Source organism: Nanorana parkeri, unplaced genomic scaffold, assembly GCF_000935625.1.
Source record: "Nanorana parkeri isolate BGI_ZX_2015 unplaced genomic scaffold, ASM93562v1 scaffold168, whole genome shotgun sequence".
NCBI lineage: Eukaryota > Metazoa > Chordata > Amphibia > Anura > Dicroglossidae > Nanorana > Nanorana parkeri.
In genome coordinates, this window is record NW_017306436.1 from 1705895 (window position 1) to 1724409 (window position 18515).

The 18515-nt window shown below is 40.1% G+C and overlaps 1 protein-coding gene across 3 annotated transcripts in view; it reads left to right on the forward strand.

Annotated features, from left to right (window-relative positions):
• SS18 (SS18, nBAF chromatin remodeling complex subunit) overlaps nucleotides 1-18515 on the forward strand; it is a 35944-nt gene that overhangs the window by 10735 nt on the left and 6694 nt on the right. Inside the window, exons 4-9 of one of the 3 annotated variants that reach the window (XM_018554666.1) lie at nucleotides 6281-6434; nucleotides 8898-9119; nucleotides 11360-11527; nucleotides 13301-13405; nucleotides 17739-17817; nucleotides 18369-18511. In XM_018554666.1, the coding sequence (XP_018410168.1) occupies nucleotides 6281-6434; nucleotides 8898-9119; nucleotides 11360-11527; nucleotides 13301-13405; nucleotides 17739-17817; nucleotides 18369-18511 (871 nt within the window). The remainder of the gene's footprint in view (nucleotides 1-6280; nucleotides 6435-8897; nucleotides 9120-11359; nucleotides 11528-13300; nucleotides 13406-17738; nucleotides 17818-18368; nucleotides 18512-18515) is intronic. The other 2 variants (XM_018554667.1, XM_018554668.1) reach the window with 2 other exon arrangements.

Genomic DNA, 18515 nt, shown 5'->3' on the forward strand with positions numbered 1-18515 from the left:
GTTCCTGATAATGGGTCCGCCCTTCAGCCTCTCTATGTCCCTGCTCCTGCAGCCTCCTGGGATATGTGACTGGCATATTACAGGAGGCTACAAAAACAAAAACAAAGTAAAATACATTTTTATATATATTTTTTCAGTCGGAGGTAGAGCCAGTCCAAGTGCCCCCAGTCGGGCAGTGTTTTGAAACACTTTTCAAACAGTCTGGTGTGGGACTGAGCAAATCCATACTTGTCAACTTACAGGCATTTAAAATCTAATAAATATTATATGGAACTTGAGGTATAGCAGAGTAAAGGTGGCCAAGGCATGATTTGGCCTGTAAGGTCCCTCAGCAATGTTATTGTACTATGGTGAGTATAGTGAATTGAGAGGGTGCAGCCAGACACTTCCACTCATTTTCCGAACAGTAGTTAGCCAAGTGGCATCTGGTTGTTCTCAGACTGTTATCTTTTGTCTGTGGCTAATATAAGCCAAGCCAGTCAAGACCATTGTGTGTGACTGACCTATCTGCTAACTGATTGGGGCAAGGGGGGGTGCTTCTGCTGTTTTAAAATAGACCTGCAGTGTGTAGCTATCTTGTGCCTTGAAGCTTCTGCCTGACTTTTATCTGTTTTCACTGAAGTCATGCCTAGCAATGACAGAGGCTTCAAATCATGAAATAGTAGATGCAGCTGTGAACAGGAGTTGGAAAGTGCCAGCTTCATGAATGGCAGGGTGAAGGAACATGACAATGAGCTTGTTGGGATCTAACGATGGGCATGGCAGGGGGCCAGCAAAATAAGAGTAGCAGCACATGCCTGCCTCGGCTGTAGAACATGCTGGTTTTAATGTTAAATATAAATGATTAACTGTGTGTGTGCGTGTATGAAATCATATTATATAAAAATTATTTTAAAGTGATTATCAGGGAGTACACCCTTACTCTCCCTGACAGGATTCCGAAACCCAAAAGCACAGAACCTCCTAATTACAGAATTCCCCATTACAGACCAACACTCAAGACAGCTGTTTGTCACACAATTAACAACATTTGTTACTGGGACTGGATCAAGCAAATGAGTCTCTGTACTGTGGAATATGTCACAGCAAGGTAAAATAAATGTCCTGCTTAACAATGGTTCATTCACTTAAAGGTTAAAGGAGTTGTAAAATCCCTGCGTTCTGGGGCTGGAGGGGGGGGCTGGAGGGGGCATGCTGGTGCCATTTACTATTTTTTGCTATTGGACTGGAACGTGGGCATTGCTGTGCCATGCATTTTGGTGAGGGCAATCACACTGCGGGTGGGGGTGTGTGTCAGTGGTGCCATTGATTGAGTGGCACCGGCACACACCAGCTCACAAGGAGGCTTCCACTATGTGATCTAGTGCGTTCCGGCCACTAACTGTGCCGAAACACACTGGAGATGGTGTGAACCGGCTTTAAAGTCTGTGACATCCCTGACACACTGCACTCAGAGCCACGCACAGCAAAGGAAAGCGGCGGTACATGGAGCTTTGCATGCGGTGTGTCTAGAGATATCCTCTCCCCCGCGAAGCTAGGCAAGTATAAAAATTTAATCTCTAGCCAATCGGCTCACACATATGAATCCGCACTTCAGGATGTGGATCTAAGCGTGCAGCTAATCTGTTTCAGAAAAGGTGTTTAGTGAATGAAGTCCCGATAAGAAGTTTACTTGGTAATGTTTTCTGTACTGAATTTTCTGTACTGCACAAGTTCTTTCTGTGACATATGCCAGGGATGAGAGCTATGCAGAAAGAATTAATATATGTCTATTTAATAATTAAGTTAACTCAATAAGTAATATTAACTAATAAGTAACTAAATTATTATAAATTATTTTGATTTTAATCAGATAAAAAAAAAAAAAATCTATCACCCAACTAATAGATTATGACAATAACACAGTTCATTGAGGGACACAGCAAGTCTCTCACCTTCGGGTTATACTGCCACCTACAGGAGGATTGGGCCCTGAAAAGGAAACTGTAGGCCAGCCCAGGATAACCCCAACTACCAGCATGCCTCTTTTTTGCTAGTGTCCTATGGAGATGTCTTCTCTTCAGCTCTGCTGTCTAAAAGACTTGTGTGTGTGTGTGTGTATGTATATATATATATATTTTTTTTTTCTTCAATTAAGACTCCTTGGTTGTTGGTAACCTGGAAGAGATATTCAACATTGGGGTTTGTGTAAAAAAAAAAAAAAATAGTTTTTTTGTTTTTTTATCTGCAGAGCGCTTTCCAGGTCCAGAGCCACTGCCACTGCCATTGCCTCAGTGCTTGTCTTGTCTGTCAAGGCTTCTGTGTTTTGCTGTAGGGTCCCTACAATACCATTTTGTGGCCATGCCCTTCATCTGCACCATAGGTGCTCACCAAGATGCTGCCCCCCCTCACCCCATTATTGCCACTATTGCGCTTTTGTGGCATTCCCATTTGGGATGCACAGACCATTTCCTATTGAGGGAACAGTCAGCGCAGGGCTCTGTCAGGCATCATGGCCTTGACTATGCAGATGTTAGAGCAATTTGGATGGATCCTGAACCTACAGAAATCAGCACTGGAACTGACTTATCATTTGGAGTATCTACATCTAGTCTGGGGCACAGCTCAGGCCGGAGTGTTTATTCCACAGGAAAAAACGTAACTCTCCAATCTTCAAATTGAGCTCTCCAGCCCAGGAGACTGCTTTTGCATGAGTCCAGGAGCTGTTGATAGCCTCCTTGGAGCTAGTCACATTTGACCAGTTTCACTCCAGACCTTTACAACGCAACATTCTGTCATCGTGGGACAACTGGTCAACTGATAGACAGATTTGTTTGGTACCAAGGACCAGGTTGTTTCTAGGCAAGTGTCTCAGAAATCTGTATCTGGAGTCAGAAGTCCTCCTTTCAAAGATACTTAGAATGAATGCCAGCCTGTGGAGGAGTCCATGGCACCCATTTGGTCGAGGGCACTTAGACCGTTATCTCGTCTCCTAATCCTGGATCTTTGGGCCATTTGGCTGTCTCTGCAGCATTGGACCATTCTTTTGTATTCAGTCTAACAAAGTGCTGGCATATATCAACCATAAGGGTGGAACCAAAAGACTGTGGCAAGGAAGGTAGTTTGGATACTTTCCAGGCTGAGCTTCCCCATACTGCCTTGTTTGCCATGTGCAACCCAGGTGTAAAAAAAATATTGGGAGGCCAAATTCCTCAGCTGACAGCACCTGGACCAGGGCAATGGTCTCTGCACCTGGATGTTTTACAGGTTGTTGATGCCAAGTGTGGACTGGACATGTTTGTCTCCAGGTACAGGGAGCCTCTAGCGGAAGCAGTAGATGCTCTGGCGGCGCCTTGAAATTGGTACACCATGATCTATGCCTTTCTTGCTCTGCTTTATAGGATCGGCATGGAAGATATTCTGGTGAGAATCCTCATTGCTCTGGTGATCTGTTAGCATGTGATCTCCTGGCACATGCTTATTGAGCTCTACCAGATTGGTGAGATCTTTTGTCTAAAGGACCGATTTCCCATCCTGCTTTATGGCTGCTGGCTTTAATGTATCTAGCTTTAGCCATGCCATGGCATCCATAAATCTGTGATTCCTACGATGCTGAAGGGCAGGAAGGCTATTTCCCACAAGGTTCGTCATCAGACCTTGCAGGCAAACATTACTTGGTGTGAGTCTCAGAGACCGTTGGCCTCTCACTCCTTGGTTAAGACTTTTGTACATGGAGTTTCCCATTTAGTTCCACTGTGACTCTGGAATCTGAATCTGGTTCTCTCTGTACCTTAAAACTGCTGTTTGAACCCTTTTGAGCTAACGGCATTATCCCTCAAACTCTTTCTGGTTTTGCATAGGAACAGCGTGATGTTAAAGCCCAATGTTCTTACTTGGGTAAGAAGGAAGGGCTTCCTTCTCGCCTAAAAATTAGTAGTACCATCTTTTTATTCTACCGGGCCTGTGCTTTCAGAAAATATATGGTTTGGGGGGTCTTTTAAAAACGCTAGCAACGCAGCAGTAGAAAATCGAAACCATGGCAAAAATAGTGTGGCCAGCTGAGGTATAAATCGTTTGAGTGCTTGACAGCGGTTCTCAACCCCAATTTGCCAGGGGTCGCCGGGAGTCTCTTGCTATTAGATAGCGGCTCCTGGCAGCCAAGGAGAGAAAAACTTTCTCCCAGAAAGGTTTAATCTGCTCGATCGAGCAGAGTAAACCTTTCCCTGCGATCGTGTTTTTGTTTTTGTTTTTTTAATTCTGACATCGGAGCCGTTGGCCGCTGTAAGTCAGACAAAAAAAAAAGTAAACACCATTGGAATGCATAGCTAGATTCCTATTGGCTATTTCACTTTGCAATAGCAAACTAGCTATTGCACCCGCCCACTGCTGCTGTCAATCAGCAGAGGGGGACCTGCAGTTCTCCATCAGGTCCCCATCTAGTGATTGACAACAGCAGAGGGCGGGTGCAATAGCTAGTTTGCTATTGCAAAGTGAAATAGCCAATAGGAATCTAGCTATGCATTCCTATGGTGTTGTTTTTTGTTTTGTTTTTTTCTATTCTGACGGCGTACGGCACAATAAGGCTGCAACTGTTTAATAATCAATACGTGCTCTACAGCAGAGCTTACATTCTACATATAAAAATGGGTTGTATATAATAATTAAAAAAAAAGTTTGAGTTTTCTTTTGAAATAAAATTACTATTTACAATTTTTTTTTTTTTTTTTCAAAAGAAAACTCAAACCTTTTTTTTTATTAATAATTACAACCCATTTTTATATGTAGATTATACAAATAGTAATTTTTTTCCAAAAGAAAACATACCTTTTTATTATCATTATTATTAATAGTAAAAGCTGACACCCTCGGCTTGTGTTATATGGTTTGCCATTTTAGCTGTTACAGCAGTGGTGCTCAACCTGTGGGTCGCTGTGTGATTTCTGCTGTGCTAGGTGAGAGTCTTCCTCAGCCCTCTCCTAGTGCAGCGGTGTCAGTTCTCCCACCAGATGTCGCTGCAGCAGCCGCGTCATCCCTAAATTTTACAGTTGGGGTCACCACAACTTGGTAAATGTTACCAAGGGGTCCCGGCCCTAGAAAGGTTGAGACCCACTGGGTTAAAGGAAGCACTATCACAGCTTGCACTGGGGGGAAAAAATTGAGAAGTCTACAAAAGCAGAAGTGCCACTATCCTATTTATCTGATCACTTATCTGTCAAAATAAGATTTTTGACTTGCCTATAAAAATATTTTTCTTTGAATCCATTTAAGAACACAGAAGTCTTTTACTTTTGAGTTATACAGCCACCTATAGAAGGATTGAAAACTGGCAAACAAAAACTAGGCCGGACAAAGACAGGAGGGAAAAAACAAATACTTTTCCGACTAAATCTATCACGGCAATGCCTCACAATGCTTTGCCATGCACTGCCACAGTTAAATTAATGTTATTTTTAAAAGGTAAGGGGGAAAAAAGTAAGGGGGGAAAAAAATTAAGCGCATGTGCATTGTGTACACCAGAATATGGTGTGTGTGTGTTTTTTTTAGTTTTTACTGTTAGGGGGGCTTAGGGGAAATATATTCGGGGTCTAAACAGACCCTGATATTCCGCTTTTAAAATAGAAATAGGGATGCAGAACACAGTCTTCAATCTCTTATTCTGCAGCCCCTGTTATAAATGAACAGGAAGCCTCTATACTGAGTGTTCCAGTCCATTCATAACTTGAGGACATAGTATGTTTACCATTTGAAATAGAAAAAGAAATTGAGAACAGCAGAGGGCGGGTGCAATTTGAAACTGCCAACATTTTATTCTACAAGGTCTTGTCTTTCAGAAAATAAATAATGTGTGGGGGTTTGAAGTAATTTTCAGGCCTAAAATGTGGATTATAACATGGGTACAAAAAAACCGTAAAAAGTACTCGGTCACTAAAGGGGACAGTCAGGGAAACGGTTCTGATATAAATTAATTGTTGCTGAAGCAACCATGAGCTTATCGCAGAACGGTAAAAGCCACCGGCGTATGGCATACTGACGTGGCCAGCTAGAAATAGTTGTGTTCTGCCATATGCCATACGTCAGTGGCAGCTAAAGGGTTAAGCTAATAGTGCTACCATTTAGAATGAGCAGTACTGCATATTTTGTGATGAGAAACCAAGTAATTGCACTGTAGTTGCATTTCAATCAAATGCAGTACACGAACATCAATAAAAATATATTGTTCTGTTCAAACCTGTCTATGTTGCAGTGTATTGAATATAATTTGTACCTTGCATTGAATTCTATTTTTGTAAATCTCCTTTAGCTACCCACACAGAACATGCCTATGGGTCCGGCAGGAATGAATCAGAGTGGCCCTCCACAGCCACCACGTTCACACAACATGCCTTCAGAAGGAATGGTAGGAGGGGGCCCTCCTGCACCACACATGCAGAACCAGATGAACGGCCAGATGCCTGGTAAGATTCTCTTCCCGTAGGTATTAACACCATGGTTGCTAGGCAACCAATAGACGTGCAGGCTCAGGGGATACTAGATTGCTGATGACAAAACTGCCTTGAATACCCTGGAGTGCAAGCTCTCTTACAGTTTGTTAGCTACAGAGCTACGTGACCTGTATTCACTGTTTATCTTTCTGCCCTTGGGCTTTGATGTGGCTGACACACAGCATTGCTGTGATGAACACAACTGTCTAAATTTAGTCTGTGTGAAAGCACACAGTACAGCTGGCTCTGAAAAGCTTTTTGTGGAGAGATTGTCCATTGGCTTCTCAAAATAATTTCCCCTTCTGACAGCGGAGGTGTGTTTTTTTTTTTTTAGATTTTGTTTTGCTTGTCACCCTTTTTCACTGTCAGCTCGCAAATTGAGGTTAACTGTTTTTATTTCACACAGCAGCTTTTTCATCTTTATTTAGTCTTTTTTTTTTTTTTGTAGCATTCCCTAAAACCGTCTAATGAGAAATCTAACTACGTTCCGGATCAGGAATAATGCAGATCTTTAGCAAATATGTTATGTGTGCATATATTCTAAATAACGTTAGAATGTATAATACTCTTACATAAAATGTTCATCATGTGGATTTTGGGAAATCTTAAATGATAAACACGTATCACAGAGTACATCTTACTCTGTGGTTTTCAGGTTTTCACACTTTAACAAACCTGTCTGTAAACTGCCGTTCAGAACTGTTAACAACGCTTCAATGCTTAGAATTGAAATTATAATTTTTGTTTGAAGTTGAGCGTATTTTAATTTGTCTGAAGGGGAATTTAAAGTGACACTAAACTTCGGAGTAAAATCTAAAAAATGCATTGAAGTACCTTTTAACTATTAACAAAAATGTATCTTATTTGTGTATCACTCGGCTGTAGGTACTCAAATCATCTCTGAATTGGTGCTGACACTGTCCTTTCTTCTGGAGGGGGGGTTCTTTTGTTCCCCATGGTCCCTGTGTGTGTTGTATAAAGTAGTCTCAGCTCCAAGCTCGCTCCCGGGATAGTCTACAATCTCATGTTTTAGTTTACTAATTGGTATTTTAGTTAGTCTATCACAGGAGCGAGCTTGGAGCTGTGACTACTTTACAACACACACAGGGACCATGGGGAACAAAGTAGTCACTCTCCAGAAATCAAGGACAGTGTCCGCACCAATTCAGAGAGGATACAGAAATAAGATGCACTTTTGTTAATCGTTACTTGAATGTGTTTTTAAAAATGTAACGCCTGAGTTTAGTGTCACTGTACAAGCTGTGGTGTCACCAGCAGAGGGGACAGATGAGGCGGTGCATGCTGTGTACTGACTATGATGATGTTTAATGAAAGTATTCTAGGAAAGAATTGCTATATATATAAAGCTTCTTTTCAGAAACAAATTGCACTGTGTGTATGCTGTGTACATGCTCTTCACCACCCTTTGTGCAGTACATTCAGGATTATTTAGTTACAGGTTTATATCAAGTGTGTGCTGCAGTCAAAGTTTCACCAGACCGGTAGATTCTACCTTGTGTACATTACTGGACCTAATTAGCCTGTATTGGATCCTTCCAATACTTTTCTAATTTGTCAAACATCTTCCCCTCAAAAAAACAGTTATCCTGCTATATCTTGTGCATTTTCTATATTTCAGTAAGAAAGGCTTTTGTATGAAAAGTTAACTGCCACAGCATTGCCTTTTATGAAGACTATGGGAGCCATTGAGCTGTCTTTCTCTCATTTCATTTCAGGAATGATGACACTATAAGGCTTATTCAGCAAGGCAAAGTGTAGCATAGCATGACATTCAACATAGATATGTAAATAGTGGATGTCTAGGCAAAATGTTTAATGTATTGGATTCCTTATTCAGTGCTCCTTGCCTCTTTTACATTTTTGCTTTCCATCCAGTATTCTTCATATATCAAGCAATATCTCTCAGTCTCGGTTACATTTCTGTAATGGATGTCCTGCAATAAAACAGTGATTCTGTCACCTCAGGTTTTTGCTAGAACTGAGTAGGGTAATGCTGCAGCTATTGAGTTGAGGAAACCGCCCAGCAGGCCCATGTGGCCTGTTTTTAAAAGACAGTTTATTTTTATGGAACTTTTTTTTTTACTTCCACTTTAAAATATGCAGTGATCATGTTACAAATGACTCACCGGGAGGTGATCAGCTGCTTTACAATCTGACCCCAGTGGAGGGAATTTGGAATTCGTTGGACTCGGGCCTACTAAAACGTCCATACAAAGAATATTTGTATCGGTTTGTTTGTGTAGAAATCTTTGGATAATTTGTTACCCTTTGTTTTATGTTCAGCACTGTGTAATAATTACACTTTTTTTTTTTTTAATGATAAAAGATAATCCCATCTATAACCGAATATTTGGCTAAAGCCACATCTGTTAAAGCGAACCTAAACCAGAGTAATTTTTTTTTTTCTTTATTCAGGACCCAACCATATGTCTATGCAAGGACCAGGACCAAACCAACACAGCATGTCAAATAGTTCAATGCCTATGTCTTCGAATAATCATGGTTCTATGGGAGGATATAACCATTCTGTGCCATCTTCACAAAATATTCCAGTCCAGAATCAGATCAGCATGACTCAAGGGCAGTCAATGGCAAACTATGGTCCCAGACCAAGCATGAATATTCAGCCAAATCAAGGTAATGACATTATTACAGTTGGGCTTTTGGGGAGTTTCATTAAAAACCAGAGCAAACTTGAGTCAGTAAAAACAACACACCACTGGACAGTATTGCAGACAGTTTTAATATTTTGGTCTTAAGGGACTGGCTGCACTTTTTTTGCCAAATAAAATAAAAAAAATGTTAAAGTGAACCTGTGCAAAGGCTATGCACACTAATGTATTTACATATTCTCAACCAATGATAAGCACTTTAACACAGGCCCCTATTCTCCTCTGTAGCTATAGGCATTATAGATAAATTTACATTTTAGTAGGGCTGCAACTAACAATTATTTTCATAATCAATTAGTTGGCTAATTTTTCTTTCCACCAGTCGGTTAAAAAAAATTAAATACCGTCTTTTATTTAAAATGAAATACAAAGGTTTATTTCAGAATAAAACTGCATGCAAATTTTTTGCATGCACGTTTATGGTTCCATTGAAATGAGTGGCACCACAATGCACATGCGGCAGCAGAACCTGTCAGGCTGAAACCAAAAATGACTTCCCACTTTTTTTTCTCACTATGTGATAGCACATTGGAGGTGACGTCAGTGGTCTATTAGACCCCTAGTGTCACCTTTCCACTTCATTGGGGAGTGACAGCTGCCTACTTAGGCAGCTGAATGTAAACCTAGCAGGCAGTGGCTGGGAGCAATAGCCAGCCTGCTATTGACTATTTTAGGGGAGCAGCGGAGGCACAGCAGTGGGGAATGCAGAGGCACACCGGTCTTTACTCTCCGATGGGCGCCAGCTGCAGTGGTACGTGTCCCTTCGGATTGAAGTAATAGCAAAAAGTATCTCAGCACACTCACCAGCCAGCATGCAAAAAAACTTGTCTCACCGCTAAGGTTAAAAACAGAGTTTTAGATACATGTCTTCTGTAGAAAATGTGAAAGCCGCACAGCCGCACCAATGCACCTCTATAGTGCGGTCCTAACTCTAAACTATGAGAGTCTCCATCTTGGAGCACATGTGGCAAAAGATCAAATTGGGTGCAGGTTTGTCAGGAGGAAGCCCAACCTCCCTTTAAAGGCACAGGTACGGACAAGGGACCCTGCAAATCAGCGATTAGTTGTTGCAGCCCTACATTTTAGTGCTTCAGTGCTAAGAAGCACTGAAATCTAAGCTATTTTCCTAACAGCCTTCTAATATAAACAAACTGCAGGTATTTCGGAGCCAGTGGTTGACATTAGATAGATATACTGAACATTTTCACAAGTGAAGCCTTTTGGTAATTTTAAGGCCAGCAGGTGTCAAAGACTGAAAAATGGTCACAGACTATAGACATATTATAGATGTGGTTGGCGCTACAGAAGGCAGTGCAGGTTACGTGAAATCACTGTTCTTACTCCTTTACTGACTGCTAGGGGTCCAAGGGCCACACAGCAAGTAGTAAAAGGCCACACGTGGTGTTGTGCACCAGGAATTTAAGCTGGTAAAAATCAACTGAAATCTTAGAGTCTTTGATGTGCTCTTGGAGGACCTTTTGAGAATGCATTACTTCACAATGCAATCAGCTAGAGAGGGTAAGGTTGACTTGTAGAGGGTCTGTATGACATCCTGGAATCTAGCATTTGTAGAATAAGTCGACAATCGCAGTTTCCATGTTTATTCTCTCAGAAGATTTAATTTAAATAAAGTTTTTGTTATACATGACTCTAAACCAGGAATTTGCTTTTATTTCCTAACTTGTACTATAAATCTACTGTAAAACTGCTAATTGATTGGTTTCCGAGAGTAACATCTTCAGTGTCCCACGTTTGTGTGCATTAGCAATGATGGCATGTTTAAATCTCTGCAGGGCTTCAGAAAAACATATTTTTTTGGCTTCCTACTGCTAATGTGCTAGGCTTACACTTCTCAGTCTAATCAGTATGTAAGCACAGGTTTGAGCTCTACCGTTTCTTGTTAGCGGAGTTCAAATTATTATTGGTTGTCATGAAACATCTGGAGGATAGGTAGGTGGGCAGACTTTACCGTCAGGATTATAAAGACTTAATTTTGTTCTTGCAGAATATGCAAACGACTGTGTAGACAAATATTTTGCATAGAATTAGGATGACCACTGGAATATTTATTACACTTTAAAAAATATATGACTGCTCCAATTAAAACCTTGCCAGCACGGTCACTACAGTCTGTAGCTTTGTAGTACTATATGTTAAAGTAAACTGACAGACCTTTTGACTTTTTTTTTTTACTTGGCTTTACAGGTCCCATGATCCACCAGCAGACTCCCTCACAGCAGTATAACATGTCTCAGGGTGGTGGACAGCATTACCAAGGCCAGCAGACACCTATGGCGATGATGGGCCAAGTTACCCAAGGAAATCACATGATGGGTCAAAGGCAAATTCCTCCATACAGACCTCCACAGCAAGGTACAGTGTTACCAAGGCTTACAAAAAAAATGTGCAAAAGACCTCCCTTTTTTTTCCCCCCAACACAGAGTACCGATTTGTTCCTAAAGTACTCGGCGATCCAATTACCGATACCTCCTTTTTTTTTTTTTTTTTTTTTTTTTTTTTTACTGCCACTGACTCCAAGCTGTAGAGTGACTACAAATCTCAGAAATACAATATATAGCAATGCAGAGAACCACTAGCTAGAGAGGACTACAAATCCCAGCAATACATTATACAGCAATGCAGAATAATATGAAGCCACATACTGTTTGTCACCAGGGCTATATGGCGACTCAGGAGACTGTGCCGGGTCTGACCAGGGCTGCGTGTGCAGCGGGTCTCCCCAGTGCTCTGCGGGCGGCGAAAAGAAGGATGGCGTGGGGCTGGACCGGCACTGTAAACAGCCACTGCAAGGTCCCCAGCAAACTCCAGAACTAACGGCAGCTGAAGTCATTTAAAAATTGAAAGGGATGGTATCGGGACATTTTCACGAGTACTAATGAGAATGCCCAGTATTGGTATTGGTGCATCTCTACTTGAGAGATTTATAGATTTGGGATAAAAATTTAGAATACAGGCAATCTCCGAGTTACGAACATCCGAGTTGCGTACGACTCATACTTCCAAACGAGGTTCCAGGCTGTTCCACTATATGTAATGCTACCATGCTCTTGCCGACGTTCGTAGTACTGTACCTCCTGTACATTACAGGAAGTTGTTAGACCCTCTTCTGGGTCTGGTACTGTACATTACAGGAAGTTGTACAAACATCTGTCCTAGTTGCATTTTAAAGAAGAACTTCATGCAAATTTTTAGTTTTGGTTAGTATGGTGTGTGGTTAGAGCAACTGAGCTTTTTACTGCTGTCCTGTATCCTCATTAGAAATATTTTGTATGTTCCAACTTGCATACAAATTCAACTTGAGAACAAACCTACAGACCCTATCTTGTTCGTACCCCGGGGACTGCCTTTATTGTAAATTAAAAGTGGCCTTGTTGTGAGAGGATGTCATGGTAAGCTTATTTTAAGGATATATTTTCAGTGTTTGCTCTACAGCTGCACTCTAGGCAGATTTTTATTTTTTATGATTAAATAGGCTTTAGCTAATGTTTAGTCATTTATATTTTGTATCTGCTTCTAGTCCTATTCTGCTAGGACCCCATCCGTATAGCATCTATGATGCAAATGAACTCTTCAGACTTTCTGTGAAATAGCATTTCCCCTAATCCTTGTCAAGAATCATCCTGTACATGTGGGTGTACAACACTTATATCTCCCCAAGCCTTGAGATTGTCATATTGCTTAACATTGAGAGCAATGTAAATGTGGCTGTAAACACCTGAAAAATAGTTCTCTAAATGATCTCTGCAATTTATAAGACCAAGGATGAAGAACAATAATTGACAAATTACTGTTTGCTGACCAGGAATGTATAATGTAAAGTGTAGTTGTAGCAATTTGTAGGTAAGGTAAAAATCAGTTTTCTGTTCTCATATAAATTAGTTTTTCAGCTCCTTTTTGTCTTGTTACTGGCCAGGTGCTGGTTGCACTGTGCAGCGACGTCCTTGCCAATGTAATGTAATGTCACGTCACTCACACAAGCACTAGTTGGCAATTTTGCCAACTGGAGCTAAAGCATGTTTAGTTACTTAAAATAAAGAAGAGCTTGCCCAATGTCTGAAACGTTTAAGCCCTGTTTCCAATGTCAATTAAATAATTTTATTGAAAGTTATTTGTGTGTATTTTTAGGTCCACCTCAACAGTACTCAGGCCAAGAAGACTATTATGGAGAACAGTATAGTCATGGTGGACAAGGACCTCCAGAAGGCATAAATCAGCAATACTATCCAGATGGTAATTATCTATTTTACATTTGTGTTTACACAAACTTGCATTTCTGTAGCTCTCAAGACATAAAAGAAGCAAGGGCAATTCATGTCTACGTATAAAGTTCAAAGAGGGACACCAGACTTGTTTCTGTTCTCGTTTTGTTTTCATTCTGGCCAAACATAATGTTGCAATTGTGTGTTTAGTACTTCAAATGCTGTTTTAGTACATTTTAGTGTTTTTTTGTTAATTTAGAGTTCTTACAGACTACAAAGTTCTCGTTCCCAATTACTGGAAAGCCATAATGTCGCACAAATTGCTGGGAAGCAGTATACAGCAAACTGATTTTCTGTTCATCTGTGTAGTGCACATGGGTTTTCTTTTCCCTTTCCTTGCAGTACGATCACACAGTTAAACCATATGTAGAGACAAAACTTTTTTTTTTTTAATGGAGTACCGAAGGGTTTATTTTTTGCAGCCGGAGTCCAGTTGGGAAGCTTTTCTGTCCCAGAGACGTAATCGAAAATGAGAGACAATTTCTACACAGTGAGGGAAATGTCACATTTAGTCAGTTGTCATCAGAACAGATGTCCCCATTGCAAGATTTCTCTTTACCTCCTGTTCAGGTGACAACTGTAAAATTCTGAATCCCCCATCACTTTCAGTCTTGGTGATATTGATCACCAGGACAAATGGTGGCGATGAAACTACCCAACACGGACCTGCAGCAATAAACTTCACATGGTTTCTAATCCTTCCTCACTTCATCCAAAACAAAAAAAACATTTTCATGTACATTTTAAATTTGCCCATTTTGTGCAAAAGACTAATGCCTGGAACTTTGAGCTAATTGAGCAAGATATTCTGCGTTAACTATTGATACACCTTCTTATAGTTTTGGTAAATAATATGTAAACCAATTTGAGTATGTACTTTTAAAAAGTCAGTATTTAACTTTTAATGTATCTTGCAAACAGAAATAGCCACAAAGTAAGCAGGTGGGTGGCTTCCAACCACAAACATTTGCTAGTTCCAGCAGCCAGTTGATCTAAAATGAGAATGGGGTCAAAATAAGTGCTGCTTGAAAGGATATTTTAAGTCCCATTTTTCTCCCAGTTTTATCACTTGGCCCTGTGAAGCCAGCAAATGTTTGTATTCAAACCTGAATGAGAGTTTTGTTCTTGTGAAACTAATCCCATCTGCCTTACATCTTGTTTGGAATGGCTGCCTTCTCTACGCATGAGAATAAATAGGATGTGAGCTGGAAGATAGGAATACCTCTATATTGAGGGCAGCATTTTAAATTTAGTTTTGAGTTATTAGCTGAAGCTGGACAAATGTTCAAAACAACGCTAAACTCAGGAGTTGAATCTTAAAAAATGCATTCAAGTACCTTTTTTAAATCTACATAATTAATAGTTATTTGTGCATCACTCTGCTGTAGATCCTTTGGTGCTGACACTGTCCTTCCTTCTGGAGGGTGGCTACTTCTGTTCTCCATGGTCCCTGTGTGTGTTGTAAAGTGGTTACTGCTCCATGCTGATTCTCGTGATGGACTACAATCTCAATACAAATTGGGAAACGTGAGATTGTAGTCCTTACTGGGAGCAAGCTTGGAGCGGTGGCTACTTTACAACACACACAGGGACCATTGGGAACAGAAGTAGCCACCCTCCAGAAGGAAGGACAGTGTCGGCATGAATTCAGAGATGATTTGAGGATCTACAGCCGAGTGATACACACATAAGACACATTTCTATTACTAGTTAAGGTACTTGAATGCATTTTTAAAATTTAACTTCACTTTATAGGATATCTGAAGGCAAAACTTTTAAAGATAAAACCTTTTTGTCAAGTTTTTTGTTTTTTTTTGCCATCTGGGTCACAATAGAGACAGATACTGAAACTGAGAAGATATCTTTCTAATTTTTAAGGAAAATCCCCTTAGATGTCATGGTAACAAGTGTCCACATTGGAAGATTTCCCCTCCATTCCTGTTCTGGTGGCAATTCAGAATTTTGTATTTACCCTCTTTTTAACACTCGGTGACATTGGTGATTTGGACAATTTGAGAGATTGAATCTGCCTAAAGGTGACACATACCAGCAAGGATCTGACAGTAGTTGTAACCATTCTATCCACAGAGAAAAATGGCTTTAGTTGAACTTTCAGTATAACGGTATCCTACATGTTTAGATTAAAATATTATACATAACTGATGGATGCTCTCACCCTTCCACACTCTATTCAAAACTAAAACAACGTTGGAGAAGGCCAGAGTTACTCATCTCAATCCAAGGATTGGGGTGCAGGTGGTTGTGTTAAATGGCCAATATCATCTTTAGCACCATATCTTGTGGTCGGCATTCAAGCACAATATGTGGTTGTTGGATAGCAGCTACTATCTGAGCATGAATCTGTCATCTCACCTCTAGAACCATTTAAGGTAAATAATCAGTGGGATTGATGAAGTGACTACTGCAGTTATTAATGCCCTCTTCCTTGAACACACCCTAATTTCTTGCTTTCCAGCTGCCATATTGTACACAGTTGTGCAGTTTACTAATTGGAAAGGAGTTATAGGAGACTGTGAGCGGTATATCTGTTCAGACTTTCAATATTTTACAAGTTAAATCCTCTAAAGGTGCTAAAGATAAATGGCTTTTAAAGCTGGTCTCCGGGAAAACAAAAATCTACCTTTGTACTTCTTGTATTTGTCTCTGAGACCTGAGTGTTTTACTTACCAGATCCCTCTCTTGCTAACTCCTAGACCAGTGTCTGTAGCCTCTTTCTGGTGGTTAGAAACCCACTGATGTCATCATGTCTAATGCAGTGTCCATAGCCTTGCATTATTTATGAGTACACTGAGGGACAGTCCGCAAGCTAGAGAGGAGAGAGAGATGACCGATGGGATCAGGTAAGCAAAACTGCTTTCCACAAACCCCTAGACATAAATGAGCGGTTACCCTTGCACTGCAAGGGTGGCTCTACTGCAATGGGAGGATCCCTTCCCCCCGGGAGATGGGCTTTAAGATATTTTCCTTTTATCAGTGATGAAAATAGTATGTGGCTACTTGTTCAGAAAAAAACTTTTTTATTATTTCTTCAACATAAATTAGCTCATCTTCCTACCCTGCCATAATTCTGGATAGTAAGGAACTGTTAATCCCATATATTTCTGTCTCTGCTTTCCACTTAAGTTAAGGCTTGTGTATATGCACAAGTGATAACCATTCTTCTTTTTCTTTAAACTCAGATTTCAGCCTTAAGATTTGTTTGCATGAGTATTATGGTAATTCATTGCATTACCGCTTTACTTGTATGTGTAAGAAAAAAAAAAACCTTACTCTTGGTGATCCCTCCCAATACTGCATTGGTGAGAGCTGGCTATGTATTATTCTCAGCCTTCCATTTGGTGCAGCGTATTAGTATCCACTATATGCTGATCAGCAAGAGAAGCCAACCTTCAACTTTTTTCTGGTGATGCAACTGGGTTTCCCCTGGCCAACAAAAATGGCGCTTGTTATTGCTGTTATTCGTAGGAAAGAGATCATCAGGCTGCCATTGTTTCTTTGTGAAAGCGGCAACCATTAATGCAATTCGTTTAACAATGTGCCATAGGAAGTTACAGAATGGGTTTGCATAATACTGCAAATAGTCAATACATTAAACGTGAAATCTAAAATACTGGCAGTGTGTAAAAAAAACCATAAGCCATATATAGATTTAAATACCAGTTTAATAACTGTATTCCATTGACTATAATGTTTTGTTTGGCAGGGAACTCTTTTTACACAATCTGAGTATAGCAATTGGTATGCACAGCTTAGACGTGACATGCATACATTTATTTCCCCTAGCCATTTTTATTTCCTGCCTGCCTAAACCAAAGCTTTTGCAAACAAGACTGGCACAATTGTGAGGTGTGTGTGTGTGTGTGTGTGTGTACACACACCTGTTTGTGTGTGTGTATGGATATTAGAGCTTTAGTAATTTAAATGTTCCCATTTGACCAACATTTACTGAATGTTTTGGTTTCTAGGATACTGTTTTTTTTTGTGGTCCTTGCTACAATATCTTTTTAAATTTTCAGTCTGTTAAATTAGTTAAGCCCTATAATTGATAATTTTATCTTTTAAATGTATCTTTTAAGTTTTTTTACGTTTTATATTACTACTTAATTGGGGTTGTTAGAAAAGCATTTCCAGCCATTATTGTGCTTCAAATTGCTTAATAACTTTCTCTTAAGTCTTTTAATGTGAAAATATTCTTAGCATTCGTGAGCAAGTAAGACTAATTATTTGCATCTCCAGCAAAAGGCCATTAACGTTTCTTCATGTTTCTTGTCGAATTGATGTAGGTCATAATGATTACGGTTATCAGCAACCGTCGTATCCTGAACAAGGCTACGATAGGCCTTACGAGGATTCCTCAACACAGAACATGTCCATATTAAGCTACACAACAGAGCTCGAAGTGCTGGCTTAGGTTTTGACTTTTCACTACAAAGCTAGCTCTCAAACACAGCAGTCGTTCACAAACACTTACTGACAGTAACTAAAAAATTTTCATTTTCCCAAGTTTGTCAGCAAAGCAACCCTTACTAAGCAACCCATTAGACCTTTCACCAAGCTATATTTACATGCACACATTTTTTGTCTTTTAGGAACCAGCTTTCTGATCTTGTCTAGCTAGTCTGTGCTCCTTAAGCTGTCTTAATGTTTTCCTTTTACTCTTGCTATCATGGTCACAAAGCTGTGATACTTTAACGTTATTGCTCGTTTGCCAAGGATGCTCCAACAACAATGCTGCAGTCCAGACTTGCAAAACTAGCTTTAAGTTTGTGGGCTGATTTTCCTTATGTTTGGATTTTTTTATGGTTTGGTGTTTAGCATTTTTATATTGATTTTTGTATTTTTGTATTTTTTTTTTCCTGTGTTGGTTGTAAAAATGTGGATTCAAACTGGACATTCATTGTACATTGTATTCCTTATTCTAAACCATCCTTAGGTAATGCTCAGTATGCACAACAGCAAGAAACCTATCAAGGACCACCACAGCAGCAAGGTTACCCACCTCAGCAGCAGCAGTACACTGGCCAACAAGGTTATCAACCCCAGCAGCAAGGTTATGGTAA